The 22,059-nt window shown below is 45.8% G+C and overlaps 1 protein-coding gene and 1 non-coding gene across 3 annotated transcripts in view; one reads left to right on the top strand and one right to left on the bottom strand.

Annotated features, from left to right (window-relative positions):
• The window catches only part of LOC135394115 (cell adhesion molecule DSCAM-like), a 166,958-nt gene that overhangs the window by 5,115 nt on the left and 139,784 nt on the right, over nt 1–22,059 (bottom strand). For both annotated transcript variants that reach the window (XM_064624632.1, XM_064624633.1), the window contains 4 exons: nt 12,582–12,767; nt 10,539–10,838; nt 4,976–5,155; nt 543–695 (listed from right to left, as the gene is read on the bottom strand). In XM_064624632.1, the coding sequence (XP_064480702.1) occupies nt 543–695; nt 4,976–5,155; nt 10,539–10,838; nt 12,582–12,767 (819 nt within the window). The remainder of the gene's footprint in view (nt 1–542; nt 696–4,975; nt 5,156–10,538; nt 10,839–12,581; nt 12,768–22,059) is intronic.
• On the top strand, nt 21,190–21,260 carry Trnas-gga (transfer RNA serine (anticodon GGA)). The gene has a single exon. It is a non-coding gene; the product is annotated as a tRNA-Ser (tRNA).

The following is a 22,059-nucleotide window of genomic DNA, read 5'->3' as shown; positions in this document are numbered from 1 at the left end:
GGAATGAAGCAAATCAAACGGAAAAAAATAAAATTTCCTGGCGTGAAGCATATTAAGCATGTTGTACATACGAATGAAGACAAAGTTCAGTGAATAATATCGAGTAAGTTTAAAAAGAAAAGCAAATCGAAACAAAGCAAAATAACGCGTTTGTTTGTAAAAAAAGAGCTCGTCTCCCGACTTGTTCTGCTACTCCTAACATAAATTCTGACGCCTACCCCAGGCCCCACACCCCAAAAATACTTCTCAGGTGCTCTACTCGCAAGTACGCTATTCACATGTTCGTTATTCAGAAGTGCACTATTCACATGTTCACTGGGAGTCCACTATTCACAATTATCCCAAGATCCTGAGAACTAGAAGGTTCTATCCATCCCACAGCTCTGAACAAATTTAACAAGTGCCGCCAAGGCAGCATCCCTCGTGTTCGGTGCCCAAAGTCCCAACACCTTCACTATATCGAAGACCCTGCTGTCTAGTCGAGCAAGTGCAGCCCGCGCAATTGTAATAACGCGCGTTGTTTGTTTGTTTGTTTGACATACTTTGGTTGGTAGTGTAGATGTGGCAGCTTCGTTTCGACTGGGAGTCGAAAATGTTCGCGCAGGCAACGCTGGTGTCGCTGCGGTCGTGTGGTTTCCTCGGCAGTTCCGCGATGATGAACGCATCCTCGACGTATACCTTGCGTCCGGTTAAGTCTGCACAAAGAAAGGAAGCAAGAGAAACACATGGTTAGGGGACTGGCCCCGTTTGTTCAGCCGATTCTAGTCGAACAAAGGTGCTGCAGTTTATGAGCGGTATAGGGCTATCATCTGAACATCCGGGGACTTGGTGGCTCCAGAACAAGCTAAGAAAAACACTGCGCAAAATCACGATGCGCGGAGGTCGACTGCTGCAATTTTTTATATGGTGCTCAGGCCGCCATATTACAGCTCCGAGACAAAGCATTTTGTGTGTGGTATCTTTCCTTACGGCTACGCGGATAAATTTTGTTGATAGTTTCGAGAAAATTACGAAGAAGTTAGTTACCACTTTTTACCCTCGTTAAGGTGAGTTACTTCTTCATCTCACCTAGAAGCTTGCTTATTACGCGCTGCGTCTTGCTGCTAATAAATTGCCGATAATTACGGCAATATGGGCCTCCAGCATTTCTCGGTTCTCCCTCGCTCCCATCGATTTATCTCTCGCTACTCTATCGGAATATTTCGCTCACATTAGTTCAGCACCAGTAGCAAAATTCAACGGTCATAGCTGGCTCCATCTCTCATAGTAGACGTGCACGTTATGATATATTCTCCCTAACTAGTTTTCCACACACGAGGACGGCGGTACGAGGACATTTTCCCCATACTGACGGTGAGCCTATAGTCTACGTTTACCTAGCATCTGAGGAAGAGTCTGCTGAATAATTACGGCCGCATCCGCCTGCGCATCGGTTCGATAATGTATGCAGAAATATGCTGTCACATTAACATTGTGCATTGCGGCGTACACAAGTGACAGTCCGAGTATAGCGGCATGACTGGTCATGTGCTTTGATCATGACGCGGGATATCAATCGTCTTCAGGGCTTTCGAGGGGAGGAGGGGTGAATATACTTCCCCCAGGGATGGATATCAATACGCTTTTTGAGCATTTAAATATAAATACAAAATATTTTGTTGAAAGATGTATTTAAATACTCTGCATAAATACTTTCCACAATGGATATTTAAATACAAAATATAAATACAGTATTTACATACCATAACTTCTATCATAAATGCTGTGAGGGATATGTAATCTGAAATTAGTGAGATAATGATGATCGTAACAACAAATCGGCAAGGGAGAATATCATTTATTTGTTAGATTATCATGGTGATTCTAATATTAGAAGCTTCCCGAAGACTGCATACTCTGGCCGGGTATCTTTTTTTTTTTTTTGGGGGGGGGGGGCGACACCCTGTCTGGCTGACCTTTCCCTCGTTCCTCTTCTTTGTTATCATTAAACATAACCCCCCCCGGGTATCTTCTGTTCGGCACTTAAAATCAGATTCGCCGAGGAGAACACCTCTCTCCACGATTGCCGATGAAGAAAGGCTTGTACTAAATTTGACGAAAATGCTTCGTACTACAAGGTAGTCGGGTAGTCCCGACCGTTGACCCCCCCATCGCCTTACTTTTAACTACCGCATGACTACGCACTAACGAATCATTTAATAAGGAATAGCAAGCCGTCCATTCTGGCTGACCTTTCCTGTGAAAATAAATATATCCCCCCCCCCCCCCCGACCGTTGTCCGCAACAACAGTGAAAAACTGGCCATCTAAAATGGTTTGTGGCATGTGCATGCTGGCGAAAACATGGAATAACTGGGAGGCTCTCCAAACACTGCTTTGCACATCTTACGTAAAGGCCAAATGCTTTCGAAATGCCAATGTCCAAATGCAAAACTTGAACCAGTATCTTGCGTATTTAGGAATATTTATGAAGTATTTACAAAAATAAATAGTAAAAAAGTATTTAAATATAATTATAAGTACATTTTTCAAGCCTGTATTTAAATACAAAATATAAATACACGCATTTATATTTTAAACACTATAATTACAAAGCATTTAAATACTGCACATCCCTGACTTCCGCAATATCTAATGAACCTCCATTTCCAGGGGTTCGAATTTATGATCAGCTAGTTCTCCTATGAGGTGCCGTTTTGTTTTGGATTCGATATTCAGTAGCGCTATCTGGGTCAACTACAGGTGGCGCTGCTGCGACGCACGTGATGCGCACGGGTTATGGAAGCACAAATGTCTGCTGCTCATTCTTGAAGTTGAATTTCGTTTAGTTTTCGCACTTATGATGTAGCGCTTAACGTGATACAGGCTATGATAAGTCTGGTAAATGCGTTCAGTAGAGCACAAAGTAGCGTACAGAGTACGTAGCGTAGTAATACCGTAGGTAGTGGAGTACAAACAAAACGTCGTCGTTTATCTGCTTACTGCGACTCACTTTTCGATTAACAGTTTAACGGGAGGATTACAAATCTGAAGCCACTGAGCGTAAAAAGGTGCAACACCCCAAGCAGCACAATGTACTGAAAGTCGAGTGCAATAGGGGTGGACGGGTAGGGGGAAGGCCTTGAACAGACTCGTGAAACTGAAGAACATTGATAAGCACATACCGTCCACCCCTATTGCACTCGACTTTCAGTGCATTGTGCTGCTTGGGACAGGACAACACTCAAAAACTAAAATAAAGTTAAAATCCATGCGGGTTGGTGATTCACTCTAAAAGCGATAAAAAAATGCAGTGCGAGGAGACAACGAAAGGGACAAAGGACGAGATAGTGCTGTGTTTGTCTCGTCCTTTACCCATTTCGTTGTCCCCTCGCACTGGGTTTTTCTTATTGCTTTTAGACTCAAAAACTACGTTTGTACAACATGAAAAGCCTCGATATTTGTCCCAAACACGAGAACTGCAAACAAAGTTCGTTTCATTCACATCGAGTTGCGTGCCCTCGCCGCACTGCGGCGCATGCTGCAGTGCTCGATGCCTTTACGCACGTAGGACGTGCATTCTCCAGGGGGAGCGGAAGGGGGGTAACGTTGGGTAGACGAGCAATCAGCCTGCCTAGCTGGCGGCATGTTGCTCGGGGGGGAGGGAAAAGGGAGGGAGGGAGGGGCATTCTCCAGGACGCCGGTTGGCGGCAGGGCAGTGAGAGTCCTCTGATTGCCGGTCACGTGTGCTACTATTACACTACGAGGACACTATTTTTTTTTTAACCTCTCGACGCAGCTGTGCGTCGGATTCCCGCAACTGGCGCTCGCTGAGTTTTCGTCACAGGGTCTTTCCAAAAACACCCGTGACACCTGCTCAAATATCTTCCAGCGCCCCAAAAATACCTGCTGAAAAGCCCCCCCCCCCCCCCAAATAAAAAACTCGTCAGTCAAAAAAAGTCAGTAGAAACAGGTGTCACGCACAACTACGGAATTGCAACACCCCTAAGATGACAATCCTGAGCAAATCTTAACTACGAGATCTTAACGTTGAGATCATTGCTTGGTGAGGCTAGATGTTGTGTTTGTCCTAATTGTTGACTCCGTTCTACATTGACCAGTTTTATAAGCGGACTACTGTTCTTCAATGGAATGCAGAGGCGCTATGATCTAAGTTAACGGACCTCAAATTGTTTCTACTCAAAGCATCCAATTCTTCTTTTGGCTATCAGTGAAGCATACGCGCAATTTGACTGCCGCCCAACTCAACCCAACCAACTCAGCCCAGCGCACCAGCTACGAGCTTTTTAAGCCCTCATCACCTTTTAGCAGCAACAGGGTTGCGTGAACTCTGAACATTGATCATTATTCACCATCTTCTCTCCCTCAAGCAATGGGATAGGGTGCCGCCTCAGAGGCAAAACATCCCACTACATCGTTATCACTTATTTGTTGTTGTAGTTATTGTTGTAGATTCTGCCGTTACTCAACGAACAACACCGGACAAATTCAAGCTCACTGAGCTTGTCCTGCGTTGTCTATTGTGTTCCCGCTCTTCATTTAGAAAGAACTACAACGAAATAACCCAACAACAACTACGTGAATGACGATGTGATTCATCGCAACAATAGACGAGTTCAGAAAATCCCAGTGCTCTTTGCGCACGCATTGCATCCTGGGCACTTGCTGAAGCGGGGGGACGAAGAATAATCCTTCACATTTCGCTTTCGATGACCTTGACACGTCGTGGACAATGCACCGGTAGGGGAGAAATCGGAACAGTTTGGAGGTCACCCGTTTCTTTCGTATTAGTAAACTTCCACAGTTCAAAGCCACGCTAAGCACTCTGGGATTTTCTGAACTCGCCTATTGCAGTACCATACCCATGTGGCTATACTTCCTACACGTTGTTCTGCTTGCGATGACGCAGTTGGCATAACATCATTGTAGCAGCAGGCGATGTTAGAGCTTCACCATCCCCTGAGGGTAAAACTGACCTTTTTCGGTTGTGACATCCGGTCTGGGTGACTGCTTCCTCGAATAGAACACGAAGAGGCCAATGACCAGGACGACGATGAATGCGGATAGAAGAGCGGGAACGATGAACACCAGGTTCTCCTGGAGCGGGAATCGACTGCTTGCGTTCGAAGTTCCGGACATTGGCTCTGTCGTTGTCTCTGCAATACGACATAACGAATGTTTTTTTCTTCTTCTTAATCCCCGGTTAGCGCCGCGAAGCAACTGTGGCTATGAGCGGCGTGCAGACGCGGATAGATAGAGAGAGGACAGTAGGAAAGAGTGGGGGACAGGGGTGGGGGGGTCAGTATGCGTCCCGGGCCGACTTCACGGGGAACTGTGCCGACATTCGTCTGGAAAGTCTTCCGGAAAACCCAGCGAAACCTCAAACAGCATGGTCGGTGCCGGGATCGGAACCCGCATCCCCTCCCAGTCCCGGCGTTGAAGGCGATCATCCTATAACCGCTACGCCACGCGAGCTGGTCGAACGTTTCCGATAAGCCTTGCACGGAAGTCAAGAGAGTTGAATATCGGTAGCGATTTATACCCACGAGCTTTATTTTTGAAGGAATCTGTAGTGTTCCAAAAAATAAATAAGCCATGGACAGCAAGGATGCTTAACAGAAAATGGTTCGTTTTGGTTTCGGCTCATGTGCAAAGCAAAAATTTGGCAATGGGGGGGGGGGTTGTTTTTTAAGCATAAAGAAAGGAAAAGTCATCCCGACGGAGGCCGGCTTGCTATTCCAAAAAAGAAAAGGAAAAGGGATGAAAAGGAGAGGAAAGAAAAGAAAAAGAAAAAATCTAAAACTGAAAAATTACACACACAATCACAAGGCGTTGACGAGGCTCGAAGCGTGGAGAAAGCGGAGGAGCGCAGTGGTGGCGGTGGCGGTGGCGGTGGTGGTGGTTTGGCAATGGATATATCTCGGGCGCGTTGCAGGATTTTTAGGAAAGATGGTCGCTTTAAATAATGACTGCCTCCGACTATCTCACATTACCCCGGAAACCTCTAATTAAAAAACTGATTAACAAATATTAGGTCATTAGTCATCCAGTAGTTGTATGCTCTCTCACGGTGTGGCCGTAAAATCGGCCCGCAAAAACGTCTGGGCTGCTTTCATAGCTTTTTAAATAATAATCAGTAACGCTAAAACAGCCTGTATATTTTGAACGAAGACAATTTTTGCACGAAGACAGACCCGTGAACCGGGTTCGAATCCGTGCGAGGGCTGCACTGTCCCGGCGTTTAGATGCTTGTTTTTATTTATTTATTTATTTTTATTTTTGTTTTTACTTTCGTGTTAGCGCCGCGAAGCAACTATTGCTATGAGCGACGTACAGATGAGGACAGATGGAGAGAGGACAGCAGGAAGGAGTGGGGGTCAGGGGGTTAGTATGCGTCCTGGGCCGACTTCAGGGGGAACAGTGCCGACATTCGTGTGGAAAGTCTTCGGAAAACCCAATTAGATGCTTGGTGTGTTCAGACGCTTTAGACACAGTCGTTCGTCAGACAATTTCCCCCAAAGATTACTACGAGCGAGAGCGTAATGAAGGCACTGGATCAACTTATCCTTGAGAGGGGCCTACCCCAAAAGGATCATTAGTGACAGAATAACTTGCTTCACCTCCCATGCGTAACCTGTGTAGGGGAGATGGGGAGGGTTGTCACACTGGGTGTTTAGATCTCAGACGCTTTAAGACAAATGTCGGCCCAGTCGCCTGTGAAGTCGGCCTAGGACGCATGATCCTCCCGAACAACATGCCGCCACGCCGTCAGGCAGAGCTGTCGGAAATAGCACACCACCACCACCACTGCCTCACATTCTTTGTTTTCTTTTCACAACGGAACTCTGCCCGAACGGCACAACATTCACATGGCGCGAGAAATTTGAATACATTCCAATATCTTCCGTTTTGAAAATCGGATATCAATTTGCGGCATTTTCTATCTCGCATGCGGCCGACCTTACATGGTGGATGTAACTCCTCCGACGTACTTCGATATAACACCGCCACGTGTCGCCTCTCGTTGAAGATACTATTATGTAGCAAAAGCAAGCTTTCTTTCTTCGAGAACGAAACAACGTTATTGAACGTTTCACCTCGAACAAGAGGCAACACAGAGGGAAGACCCACCTGGGCTGATCTTATGATCTCTTCCTTTCTTTTTTCTTTTTTCCGACTCGCGAGTGTAAGGCGCTTACCTGGAAGTATTGCCGACAATCCTTGCGCTCGTGTCGGGTATTTTGGGAGCATGTTTCAGGATTGGGATGAAAGCGCATCGCGACGCTCGGCGAAGGGATTTTGTAATACATGTTGCAGCATCACTATAGCAGACAGATAGTGCTTCTTTATGGTACTTCAAAAAACAATGACTAGGCACAACGCAAGCGGCATAGTAGGCTTTGCTGGTGTTTCTGGTTGGAAATTGTGGCGTTGGGTCAATTTCAAGGAATAGTTTCGAGCGGATGAAAGCAACATGTGACTGATAAAGCGAAATCACAGGCGATAATTTCTGTTCTTCCCAGAGTGCGAATGTGCCTTCAAGTTGATCCTGTTCAATATGTTCGGTACTGCGATTGTTATTACTATATGTCTACACGAGATAAAGTAACTGTCGTGAGGCCTGGAACAGACGAACATACTACAAGTCTCTAGTTCGACTAATTCCAAGATCACGCGAAAGGTTGGGAGCCGATGGAATCGATTCGGCTACCTGTTCAGATTTTGCGTAGGTTTTCCGGCAGACAATTCAGACGGATGTCTTAAAGGCCCATCCCTGAAGTCAGCCACCCGGCCGAGGGTGGCTGGCGTTAAAGAACCCCCTTACCCAACCACTGCGGCGTCGCTCATGATGGCCGTTGTCTCGCAACGTAAAAAGCCTTGAATTATTATTCTAAAAGGAGCTATGAACTCTACCACGCGAGCCCGCCGACTGTGTCGGCTCCAAACGGCGATTTTAACTTGTTGGCTGTGACACCTTTTGTATAGATGAATCTGATAGGTCCGTACCTTCACCACATATAGCGCGCTGCAGCCAACCATCATCCCCAATGTCAACGTTCTCGCTCCTTATTTGTTGATAACGGGAGCCGGAGCCTATTATGTACCCATTATGTACGGCATTATGGCTACAAAATAGGGTCCTCCTCACGTTTTCAACAAATCAGGGGCGAGAACGTTGTCATTCGGCATGATGGTTGGCTAAGAGCGTGCTATGTGGCGAAGTTCATTTTTAAGAGTGTAGGGCAGAATGTTATGTGTACCTCCGCGTTGGCGTCTGACTGTGTGCTACAATTCTTCACATGATGTAACGATGGATACTGAGGTATCTGGATAGCGGTACGTCTACTCGCCCGTATCCGAAAAAAAGTGCGTTCTTTTATTAACGCTGTACACGTTATGAAGGAGAAGTACTGTACTACAAATTGTAAATAGAATTACGAAGCGTAGATGAACAATATCACACCTATTACGCCCGTAACTAAATACTTGCCTCCTAAATTCTTACCACCTTTAAATGAAGTTAGCCCACGCAGCATACCAGCACCCTACATCTCACCCCCTTCAGTCTATATCTCTACATCGCTCAAAACCACTGTTAGAGTTAAAAAAAAACGCACCGCTTAACAACAGGGTTCTCTAGCATAAAAAGTGCGTGCTCCGAGATTAACGCACGTCTGGCGACCACTTTTCATTTCTTTCGCGGCCCGACGCGGTCGCTCGGAACACACCCGGGCCCAGTGACGAATGTCTCGAGCAGGAAGCGCAGTTATTATAGATCGCCACTGACACAAAAGAGAAGGACCGCTTCTATTGTTAGCATCCAACACGATTCATACACTGCGCTAGTGGCGCTGTGCTGCGCCCCCGCGGCGATGAACGGCGCGAGTGTTGGCGCGGTATTTAGACACGCCCCGAAGATGTTGCGACGAGCGCTATTGTGCGCGATTTTTGTAACGCCTTTCTTTAGTCTGATCGCTTCTGCGGGTGATGTAGTGCGCGCGCGTCCGTGTAGCGGTCTGAAAATTTTTGAAAAAATAAGAAAGTGGTTTGAGATTGAGGGATGCGACAGTGTCGGAGATGTCTTTGTTGGGAAGGGGTGGAGGGGAGGAGAGAAAGAGAGGAGATGGTGATGGGAAAGTTGGTGGCGGAAGGTTCGGAAGCGGAATGGGAGAGGGTAAATAGGTATGAGGAATTAATGTGAAATGCGAGGTGGGTCTCATTGTGGGTTAACGTTAAAAAAAAAAAAAAGAAACACAAGTCGAAACAAGTGTCATTTCAATGATGTGATGTCAGAGAGGTAGGCAAGAAGAAAGATGACAAAGGTAGAGTAGAAAACAATAATTAAAGTCAATGCACTGTGGTATTCACTTGCCCGCGATGTAAGAATGGTTGTTTTCGTCCACTAAGCGAAAGTTATTCAACTGAATCAAAGTTACTGCGTCAGTAACAAATAATAATAGCAATAATAGAAACCTCAATAAATGTACATAATCAGGTCTTCTTTAATGTGTTGGCACTTAACTTAAGTTTCCGTTAGTTAACCCAACCGCCGCCGACAGCACCTCATCGCGAGACGTTAAATTGCTTTTACAAACTTCATCATAATTTGCATACTGTGTATAATAACTACGTTAGCAAACATGCAGTCCTATAATAATCATTTGACGCTCAAACGTTTTAACAAATTGGTAGGCCTCCACGGGCCAGATCCCAAGGTTCCAGGTTCGAACCCGGTAGAGAGCGTCTTCAACTTGGTTACGCAATAAAAGGTGCCGATGCAGGTGGTATCCCACGCGGAATGTGAAATAGGGAATGCTGAGATTTCGACACACACCAATGAGTCCTGAGGTGGAGAAAATTAATCCACGGAAGGCCATGGCCACATCACTCATGATGGCAACTTTTAAGTAATTTATAGCTAGGGTTCCACTTTTCGGTTTTTATTTTTGGGCGTATGTTTTTCGGTGTTTATTGATTTTCGCGAAATCGGCGTTTCGATGTTTTTCCTCGCGTGTACATGGTTTACCCTACAGTTATCGGCGAATAGAAATCCCGATGTAATTTCCGCACGACTCTCATTCAACGTGGCATTGTTCGGTGCAGTGGAGTTTTACGGCTAACGAAAAAGTAATCGGACATTTTTCAAAACCATCGTTTTTCTGCATGGTTTTGTTATCTGCATCAAGAACTTGCTGTGAATGTGCAGCAATTTATCTCTCTCATGTCCTCGAATATCCCTCTGTATTCGGTGTTTTTAGATTAAAACCGGATGTGGGGAAATTTACCCGGCGTATGTTTTTCGGTGTTTTTCGATTAAAACCGAAAACGCGGAAACCCTATTTATAGCCTATACCTAACATGCACCAGTGTAACGATGATCTTTCGCAAACAGCTCAGCAAATTTACCCGGTTATCCGGATGACGGGATACTAGACGATCTTCCCACAACGTTATTAGAAACCCCGCGGACCGTCCCGGAGCCTTCGCCCCCCGCATTAAGATTCCACGTGGGCACCACCGTGAAGTCTTGTCCCTTACTTGTAGCTTTGTGCGACGGGGTGACAAACTCGAACTCTGCTCTGGTGGCTCCGGCCTCGCTGTGGGCCACGATGGCGATCACGTACACTTTTCCCGGGAGGAGATTACTGAGCGTGTGGCTGCCGGACCTCGGAGGCACCAGCGTCTCCGATATGGAGGCCCAGCGGGGTTCCAGCTTCTGACGGTACTGCAGCACGAAGCGGTTGATGGGGCATCCGCCATCCGACCATTGGCTGAGGCGCAGCACGGCGCTTGTTTTGTTTGCCACGATGAAGCCTTCTTGGCTGGGCGCTACCGGAGCTGACATATCGGAGGAAAAAAACGGGAATATTTCATGACGTGGTAGACGGGAACATTTTAGCTCTCTTCGTAGGCGTATGCGTATGTTACACGAAATAGGGGTAAAGCCTGACTTCTCGCATAAATGCAAGAAATCGAGTTACAAATTTTAATGTAGGTCTTGTATGGGATAATGTATGTCTTGAAAGTGAAATCGCAGCCTATAATGGTTCAATAGACATTAAAGGTAGACGAGGGTAGGGAAATTCCAACGCGATGCGTATGAAGAATGTGAGAAACTATTCTTTTTGTTCATGTACGAGACTTCCAGAATTTAAGTTCTACAGATTTCTGCGCGTATTCTCCCAATAAAACGCAGGGCGAAAAATGTGACGTCGTTCGAGAGAGAGTGGGCCAAATATTATCAGGGATGCGTTTTGAACTGTTGAGTTAGACTCGTAATTTATGATAGTATTGAAAGTATACTCAGCCGTCTAATGTACCATGTACAGGCTCTACAGATGACTCATCGGAACTGTTCTTAACTTATAGCACCACTCAGAATCTCTCTTTGCATTTACACGGAACAATGGTTGTCGAAGTGTACGGCTACTCCGTTCCGTTTCTAATCACCCCGGTTTCACTCGCGTTCTTTAGCTTTCCTTGACCTTGTTACTGTGGCTTTCTTCTAGTGACCTTTCCTCTTTACTCCTTCTTCCCTCTTTTTCCAACTCCTGTAGTGTACGTATTTTCTGTGTATAATGTAACTAAAAACTTGCTGATTTGAGCCTTCGTGTCCAGTCATTTTTTTTTCTTGTGATCATGGCTCAGGCTTTCCTGGTATAGGTTCAACAACGGAAGAATGTCAAAGTTTAGTCTTAATCTAAGTCTTTTACTTAGTCCAGACACGCAAACACTAATAATGCGTAAAACACTGAAGCTTCACTCTGTTTATTAGGGCAGAAGCTTTCGTGTAGCAGACAACATTTCATCAGGTACATACTAGTCAAAGTTATTGACGGACTACACTTCATCATCTGCACAAAGGCTTGTACATGAATGAACTAAGTGAAGCGCTTTTCGTGTTATTATAGTGTCGGGCCCAAATATGAATAACGGAACATTTTTCTTTTGTAAAGCGTGCTCTACCACATAACGACCGTTTGTACGGCAAAGCCAGCTTTACAAATTGACATTTATCTTTTTAATTACCATTACCTCTCGTTACAAAAGAGGAAGAACAAGAATGAAAAGTCGAAGAACCTTAGCACGAGTCCACCCTCACTTCAATTAAAGAATAGCTTGACGTTGGCAGCGTGTCCCTGAGCTTGGGGGAAGGACAAAACACAAAAACAAACAGCAGTCTTGTCCTGTTCGTTTTTGTGCTTTGTCTTTTGTCCTTCCCCGAAGCTCTGGGACACGTTTCCAACGTCAAGTACACACCAGCTCGCTTGCATTTTACTTCTATGTACAACGTTAAAGAATATCAGTTCGTGAAAAGGCACCAGCGGTGGGGTTCGAACCACTTACACCATGCTAGCTTTCTTTTCTTTTTTTACATCATGCTAGCTGCCCTCTCATCAATTTTCCAAGCCAAGGACAGACACTCACGCTCAACAGATTCTCTCCGATGCTGTTGCCTTTACTTTACTTTTCTTCTCACGAAACCAAGTAAGAAAGGTAGCCCGCACGCGTCATAAGCTGACAACGTCTTCATTATTTCTCGCGAAGGAAATCTGAGCAAGTGGCGAGGCATCAACTTACGTCCGCCCTTGGTGCGCACGAGCGACTCCTCGCCGGGTTCCCCCATGCCGAGGCTGTTGGATGCAGTCACGTAGAGCCGGTACTGAGATCCGCAGCGCAGGTTTCGCAATAGGAACTCTTTCTCCTGTGCTGCCAGCGTGTGTTTCTTCCACTCGCCGTCGTCTCCGCCGTAGTGGAGCACATACTCTGCGATAATCAAGGCGTTTCTTCCACGGTTGTTATCGATAACGGTCTTGCAAAAAACTGAGGAATCGTGTATTCAAGTTGGGTTAAGAAACCATGTATAGGAAAGCTGGTCGATGCGCGTTTGCGTCTCCGAAATTACACTCTAAAAATAGAGCTTCACCGCATAGCCCGCTGTGCGCCAACCATTGCCACGAATGATACGGTTACCGCTTCTGATTCGAGGACAGAGGGGGTGTACGCCTTTTTGTGGCAATTTGGAAATATGGTAATTGCCACAAAAAGGCGTACGCCTCCTTCTCTCCTCCAATCTAAAGCGATAACCCTATCGTTCGCGGCAATGATTGGCGCACTACGTGCTATGCGGTGAAGTTCTGTGTTTAGAGTGTAGGATTTCACTATTTTTTTCTTTAGCAACTGCTACTTAGCATATGTTAATTCACTCGCTGCAATTACAACAGTACAGCTAACACTACACTGTTAAAACAGAACTTCACCACATAGCACGCTCCTAGTCAACCATCTTTCCGAATGATATCATGCTGTGCATTGATTTGCTGAAAATGGGAGGAGGCGCCTATCTCGGACAGATTATCTTGTCCCAGATAGGCGCCTCCCCCCTGTTTTGAACAAATCATGACACAGAATGATATCATTCGGCATGATGGTTGGCTAGGAGCGTGCCATGTGGTGAAGTTCTGTTTTAACAGTGTACAACATTGCCTCCGTTAATGTCAACACACTCTAAAAACAGAACTTCACCGCATAGCACGCTGCGCGCCAACCATGGCCACGAATGATAGTGTTATCGCTGGTAATTGAAAGACAGAGGGGGGCGTACGCCTTTTTGTGGCAATGTTCATATATCCAAATTGCCACAAAAAGGCATACGGCCTCCTCTGTCTTCCAATTACCAGCGATAACCGTACCATTCGTGGCAATGGTTGGCGCACAGCGTACGATGCGGTGAAGTTCTGTTTTTAGAGTGCAGTAACAAATATTACGATTCAGTGGAGCTGATTGAAATATAAAATAAAGTTACAAAAGACGCGAAATTTGCTATTCCTTCGGAAGTGATATTAAATTATTAAGATGTCTCCTTCTAGGCAGCTATGCAACGTGGAGCCCATTAAAAGTAAACCATCTGCGGAATATTTACAATCTACCACAGGAAGATATTCCCATTTCCCAACGCGTTCCCCGTCTCCTGAATAACTTGGATGACCATCGCCTCGTGTACAGTTGCTGCGAAAATCCGCAGAAATTATGTAGCGGGTCTGGTCCAGCCTAGAATATATCAAGGAGCGCAACTGTGGGACGGATTATTGAACGAGATTGCATCTTAATGCGCGTCGTTCGGCAAAAGTTCCTACCGAAGAGGTTCGCGCTTGTCGACGAGGACACCTTACGGAGCTCGTCGGACCAAAATGTTGCCTGTTCGGCAGTTTCAGGTGGTGGGACTCGGCATATATTCCTCGGCAGTTCCTGCCAATCTTGATAGGGCGATGGGTGTGTTTGACGGTGTCAGAAGAAAAATCCATAAATATTTGCTGGTGCGTACACTCTTAAAAATGAGGGGGGGTGTCGAGGTAGCTTGCCGTTGTTAGCCGCACTCAAGTGGGCATCTTAGAAATGAGGGGGGGGGGGGGGTGTCGAGGCAGCTTGCCGTTGTTGGCCGCACTCAAGTGGGCATCGTCACGACTATAGCCAAAAAAAAAAAAAAAGGGAAAAGAAGGTGGGAGAAAGGGGAGTTGAGGACTTCAAAGTGATGTAAAAGCAGGATGACCGGTACTGATGGGACGGAAGCACACTGTAGGTGAGAGGTGCACTAGAGTGGTCTCTCCGCTAGGCCCGTTGCTTGGAGAAAGCGCACGAGGCCGCGAGTGGTGATGTGGTGATGTAGAGGCTCGTTAAGTACACTCTTAGAAATGAACTTCACCACATAGCACTCTCCTAGCCAACCATCACCCCGAATGACAACGTTCTCGCCCCAGATTTGTTGAAAACGGGAGGAGGAGCCTATTTTGTGCCGTGCATAATGGCACAAAATAGACTCCTCCTCCCGTTTTCAACAAATCAGAGGCGAGAACGTTGTCATTCGGAGTGATGGTTGGCTAGGAGCGTGCTATGTGGTGAAGTTCATTTCTAAGAGTGTACTTAACGAGCCTCTACATCACCACATTTATGTAACATTTAATGTCACGAGGAACTTATAGTGTAGTGTGCCGTAGAGTAATATACTGTAATGGATACTAGAGCCCGTAGAAGGTCTCTATAGCGCACACCTGCAATGAAAATATGGCTACATTGGAGAGGGTGAAAAACGGCGTAGTGTGTAACGGGTATGGCTTTGGGCTCCTGCTTTTCTGGTGAAGGATGTTTTTTTTTTTCTTATTAATGACGCGTGGCAATACCTAGTGTTGCGGAAGAATAGAAACAATTTTGAAATGGAGCGGCACTCCTCACTGCAAACTTCATGCCGAAATAATCACCCAATCGCAATCATCTCGGAGTGCAAAAGTCTCCACTGCGCTTTGTGCCCTCTTAAAGATAAGTATATGCGGGAATGATTAAAATTGACTTTGTTCGAGCATGGCCTTTGGTGAAATATGAGCCACCTGCAACTTTCTTTCCTGCAAGGGGTTTTCTATTCTCATTCAAACTTTTCCGTTACGGTCCTCACTTTTCCCATTACCTGCTAATCTTCGCGCCAGTATTTTAGCCTCGACATTTCACAATGGGCGTAGGGCTTCTGATATTTGTTTCTACGGGGATCTTCACTTCTGTAACAGTACTCCACTGCTTCCCGCATCGGCGGTGATGTTTCTTTATATTCTCTTGTGGGTACAGAGAACTCTCGTGAATATGACAACCACAGTGCCCTGGGATTTTCATACTAATGAGAAACGCGCCCTCCGAACAGACCGTTACACAGAAGAAAATTTTACGTAATTATGATGATTTATAAAAGAACTAATGTTCTGAGGCTGGAACAACATAGAAGGGACAAATACATACAAAGCCTCAATTGGTAGAGCACTAGACCGGCAATCCAGAAGATGTGGGTTCGAGTCCTACAGCTGGCTAACCTTTTCAGGGACTTTCATCTTTCATCGTTTTATGATGATTTATTTTCTGGAAAAGTCCGCTACAAATATCTACTTGGAGCAGTTATCAATAAGCAAGTGTTCTAAATAGCGCAGCATCAGTTGCGCACTTGTTATCAATGTCCTTCCATTGCTCAAAAAATAACAATGCAACATTTAGTACTTCGCTTGCCCCCTTGACGTGTGGGGGCCCACTCACTCACCATCAGGCACCCCATCACGCAGCGTTTTCGGGTGTGTTCCGGGCAGACCCAATATGTCACTCTCGGAAAGCACTGTGTGACTTGGTCCTGTGGTCACTGCCTGTGGTCACTTCGGCGCTGTGGTGTTTCGAAAACCGTTACGCGTAATCCCAAGGCTAACAATATCACGTGTCACCCCAAAGGTTGTTGGCCTAATACGTCTCGTCCTCTGCCTGAGGTACGTGGTAGACTCTGCTTGGGGCTAGTCAGGGGGCCAAGTACAGCTGTCATAATAACGAGAGGATGATACATGTGTTTGCCCCCACTGGTGACACAAATCTTGGTCATTGTTGGATAAGCGAATTGTCATCCTATCGAGGTAGGTTTACATGGCGACAAAATGGTTGCTGAAAAAACGGTCATAAAGCGAAGGTGTCAGATTAACGGGGAGAGGATAATACCAGAGGATAATAACGAGAGGATAATACACGTGTTTGCCTCTACTGCTGACACAAATCTCAGTCATTGTCGGATAAGCGAATTGTCATACTATCGAGGTGGATTTACATGTCGGCGAAACGGTTCAAAAAATAAAAAAAAAACAGTCATAAAGCGAACATGTCAGATTAACGGGGGTCATAATAACGGCAGGGTAACACATCTGTTTGGCCCTACTGGTGACACAAATCTCGGTCATTGTCGGATAAGCGAATTGTCATACTATCGAGGTAGATTTACATGGCGGCGAAACGCTTCCTTAGAAAAGCGGCCATAAAGCGAACATGTCAGATTAACGGGGGTTATAATAACCAGGGTTCACTGTGCAAGAATGACGTAGGGTTATCTTCAGCGACAGTGCTCTCTGAGCGAGCGCATTCTACTAAAACCGGTTGGGCATAGGCTGTTCGGGTATTGTCAACTTGTGCGCTTTACATGCCTAGAGTAGCTATTTGGAGCATTGTTCTGATAATCCACCTATGGTTTCCGCATGCACTAAACTGCGTATTTCGGAATTGACCAAGTGTGCTTCACTCGTCGCGAAGTCCACAAATGAGGAATGTTCAGCAGGTGACGGATACACACGGCGATTCGACGCTCTACGTAGCCCACGTGACGGCGCGTGACCAAGCACAGAGTGACAGAAAAAGTTTGATGTTTTGAACTTTTTTGCGTGACGTCAAAATAACGTTGCTGAACTTATTTTGGACTCGGATATCTTCTTCACGAGAGGGCGCGGGACTGTGAATCAAACAATGTTCAAAGTGACAGAAAATGCATCTTTTGAGCTTCTTGCGTGACCTCAAAATGACGTTGCTGAACTTATTTCAAGCTCAGAAAACTTCTACACAGCTTAACTGCAAAGAATATGATGAACGAAAGGGCTCTGATATAGCTACACCACTCTCACGATATACCGGGTGTTTCACGAATGCCCCTCGGCTGAATAATTCGGAAAAAGATGGCGCCACCAAAGAAGTTTCGTTTTGCTAACGGTCCTGGGACATCAGCCTTGAACTGAGCAGTGAGCGGCTCATTTGCATACGCTCACTAATTAAATAAACATCACAACTTTTAAATTTTACTTCGCACTCTCTCGGAACCACTGTTCTGCGTATCGGGACCTTCAGCAAAAATACTCAAAGAAAAAAATGAAAGGAAAACGCGTCGATACTTGTGGGTAGTTAATCGGTTGCGGTTTACATATTGCATGCGCGGAGCAGTGCACCAGCGCGCTCTTTGGATCAGCTATCCGGCTGTCAATTTAGGGTTCATCCGACTGGTTGGCACACAGGGGTGACGGATGATAAGGAACAGCCGGTAATCGTGTGTTCTTCTCGTCCTGTGTTTTCCCTCAAACTCAATTCAATGCTAACCTAAAGTCGTTACACCACCTAGCTTGCCTACTCGCGTTATGTTCAGCGTATTTTTTTTCTTTGAATATTTTTACCTGAACTTCCCGATACGTAAAACAGAGATTCCACAAACGTGCGAAGTAAAATTTAAAAGTTGGGATGTTTCCGTAATTAGTCAGCGTGTGCAAATAAGCCGCTCACCACTCAGTTCGTGGCCGATGTCACAGGACCGTTACCAAAACAGAAAGTTCTTCGATGGCATACTTTAAAAGCGATAAAACCCCCGTGGATGCTACACCGAACAGCCCAATTTTTAACCATCTTCGATGGCGCCTCCTGTTGACGAATTATTCAGCCGAGGGATCTTCGTGAAACACTCCGTAGAGCATAGTAGACATAGTTTTGCAAAAGTTGTAAGATTTCTTTTCTTGTCTTTGCAATCAAAGATAACGGGGGGGGGGGGGGAGATATATTTATTCGAACAAAGGAAAAGGAATGGGAAAGGTCAGCCAAACGGGACGCCGGCTTGCTATTCCGCAAAGAAAAAAAGAAAGAAAATAAATGAAAGATTAATAAAATAAATAAAAAAGAGAATGATGAGGAAATAAACCAACCACGGTGAAATAAGGATGAGATAGATTAAAGACAAAGATGGCAAAAAAAAATGAAGAATAAGAAAATGACTAACAAACGGTGCAAGAAGGATGATATGGATTACAGAAAAAGATGACTTAGAAAACAAGCAAAAAGAAAACATGAGGTTAATGCGTTGACGGAGGGTGAGAGTGGGGCACTGAAGAATGAGACGGCACGACTTGAGTCGGGGATTATGTGTGGGGTTGCACGTAAGAAAAACCTGCCGAAACCAATTCCATTTCCGCGCTTGCTCATGGGTTCTGACACCCACGCCCCTTTTTCCACTCACACATTTTCACGAACACTCTCTGGTATACAAACACGCCCCTAATGGGGCGACATCATGCGAAATTCTGATGCGGGAAACGAACTGTACTCGCATGGCATCCACACCAGGGATGTCGCGAACCTTTTGCAAACTTCGAAGTTCGTTGTCGAACCCGGATCGACGAACCTTCGGACTTTTCAACATGTTCGCGGAGTTTCAACAAAGGACAACACGGAGGAACAAGCAAAACGTTGGGGTTTTTTTTTTTTTGCTTCCTTTGGCTACCTCATATGGTTGAAATATTGCAATACATGTAAGGCTTCGAAAGTTGAAGTAGTATCGCGAGTGCAGACGGCTCGTCATTCCATAGCTATCACTAAAACTCTCGGGAGATTACCAGTTAGCACAAACTCTGAGGGGGGTAGAAGAAAAGCGCACTTCACAAAATGGAATAACAAGTACTCTGTATGTGAGCTAGCGACAAAATTCAGAAACTGACATGGCACAAGCCACTGAAGAAACACAAACTCCGAGGAGCCGGCAACCACAGTATGCCATATGGAGGACACAGACACACATACATAAATGGGATGAGATGGATGGGATGGGATGATGGAGGAGATGGTGCCACAACAACAGCAATGGTATTATAAACATTAAAGCGATGTTCACTTACATACAGGCATAAGTACAGAACGAGGTACGCGTCAGGACTAAAGGCCCGTTCCGACATAGAGCGCTTTGCTCCACAGCGCTGCACCACAGCACTGTAAAACAGCGCTGTATTTCCACTGTGGGGTTCGCACTTGAAGCGCTTGTCCCAGCGCTGTACTTGGTGATCTCACGTGATCGTACGTGATCGTACCATCACGTGAACGCGGCGCCGCGTTCTTATTGGTTCAGGAAGCCTATCGCTGGGAGACAGCGATGGGAAAGTTCGCCGAAGCTCAACTTCGCCAAGCGCTGTTTTCCATCGAGTCGCAGCCGGGAGAGGAGGGAATAACAGCGCTGTTTTCCAGTGCTCTGGAGCAAAGCGCTGTATGTTGGAACGGGCCTTGAGGATAGCAGCCCAGCACTTGACGTTGATGTTAATTGTAGACAATGTGCGTTGCGTATGTTTTATGATGAAAGATGAAGAATTAACTAGAAATTAGAAAGAAAGAAGATTTATCTCTTGTATGTTTTATGTCATATTCATATGTGCAGTATATGGTTCCTGAGACCAAAATCGTTTTTTCTCGCTTTCGCAGAGTGACAATAATTTCGATAACGATTATCTACAATGAGATTTCTTCAATCATCAAATATATTCTTATTCGGAAGTCGCGCATGCGCAGACCTGTCGGACTTTATTCGAACTGTTCGACGAACTTTTCGAACCTGTGCGGTCTCGAACAGTGGACGGTTCGCGACATCCCTAATCCACACTGTGCTCGTTCGCGTGATTAACACATCGCACCTTCTGGTGCCAGATGCGGGAATTAATTCCGTCCGAGCTGCCGTCGCATAAATTGGCCAAAGCCGATGAGATCTCACATTCAACCAGGATTGAAGCCAAAGTTTCTTGGTGGGGGAGTTTAAGCCGCTCCAATTATATTAGGAACGCGTGCCTAGGGGAGGGCGCTGTAAGTGAGGCAAGGCGTCCATGTTTCGTACTAATTTCATCTGCGGTTAAAAGTTGTTGGATCGATTACACTGTGCTCGTGTCCGGGGTAATATGGAGGAGCGTAATGGCATTTGGGTATCGAACCAGCGGTTATGTTTAGAGTTTCTCGTTTTCGATATTTGCCGAAAAGCGCCGGAAACCGTTCGCCGGTAACTTTTTACACGTGTTCAGGGAGAAAACAAAAACATCGATATACGCCACAACACCGCCACATACGTCTTCCCGAAAGTAGCACTGTTGATGGTTGGGGTAGTTAATAATCTTCATGGTGTGTCTTCCTCGTGTGTGTCCCTGTCTTTTTGCTGCATAATATCTACAATGTCTTCCGGAAAGCTGGAATTCCCTGGTTTAATCACAGCTATGTTATAAACCCGAGCATGCAAAAAGTGGGCAAGTGGAGGCATATAATCCCATGAATGAACCTGTCTTAGAGGCTAACTAGAGTCACTAAATAAGCTAAGCTTCAGAGTATCGACACTGAATTCCACGAGCGAGCATGCGCCATCTTGTTTCCGCGCCGCGCTACCCACGCGCACGATGCCATCTATCATGCGCGGGTGAAATGTTTCTTTCACTTGGAAGCAGTTCATCAACGAACGCAACAACTCAGGGAAAAGAGGCGCTGACGCCAGGAATCGAACCTGGGTCTTCTGATTTCCGGTCAGATATGCTACCACTACTTGCGGCACTCAATGGCTCATGGGAAACGGCGTGCTGGTGTGGTGTAGTGGTAGCATATCTGACCGGAAATCAGAAGACCCAGGTTCGATTCCTGGCGTCAGCGTCTCTTTTCCCTGAGTTGTTGCATTCGTTGATTTCCGGGCGTATGAGGCTTACTTGTTTGTGTCGTCCCTAAGTGTGGTCTGCCTCGGCCAAATCTCGTTGTTTACAGCTCATCAAGTTTGACGGCCTTGAGCTCACCTTGACATCCTCGGGACGCTCTGGCGGATAATAGCAATATTGCACAACAATCATACACGCTTCTCTATCACACAGCGAGCATTATGTTAGTCGTCTTTGATCCTCAACTGTGGATGGTACTGGTGGTGCGGAAACAAGGTGGAGCTCCTGCTCTACCTTGGATCTCTGTGTCGATCCTCTGAAGCGAAGCTTATTTGGACTATTTTGGATTTGACTCTAGGGCTAACATTCTCGAATCTGCACTAATCCAGAGGTCCCGGCCAAGGATTAGGTCAGAATCTCTGAATATGTACACGACAGTTTACTACAAGAAGCTCAAGTTGTAGATGGCCAGCCACAACGAATCTCATGAGGAATAAATCTGAACTCTATTCCATGTACTTCATGATTTTCGCCTTTTTTGCCGTGAATGACATCAGCAGAAAAAATTTTCCGCCGAAAACTGCCGGTTCTTGGTGTTCGGAAAATTGGCGGAAAATTTTTTCCCGACCAATTTCAGAAAAAAATATTCGCCGAAAACGAGAAACCTTAGTTATATGCTGTACTTGTCTGTTGGAGGTGAGGCTGATATGACATTCGAGAGAGCGGTTAATGCAATACAGCAGGTTGGCGAATAGCCTGGGAACATCGAGCCGCGTTATACGTGTGATGTAAACTTTGTA

This window comes from Ornithodoros turicata, chromosome 5 (assembly GCF_037126465.1).
Source record: "Ornithodoros turicata isolate Travis chromosome 5, ASM3712646v1, whole genome shotgun sequence".
Lineage (NCBI taxonomy): Eukaryota > Metazoa > Arthropoda > Arachnida > Ixodida > Argasidae > Ornithodoros > Ornithodoros turicata.
The sequence above is the reverse complement of the archived record's forward strand: the minus strand, read 5'-3'. Positions and strand labels throughout refer to the sequence as shown.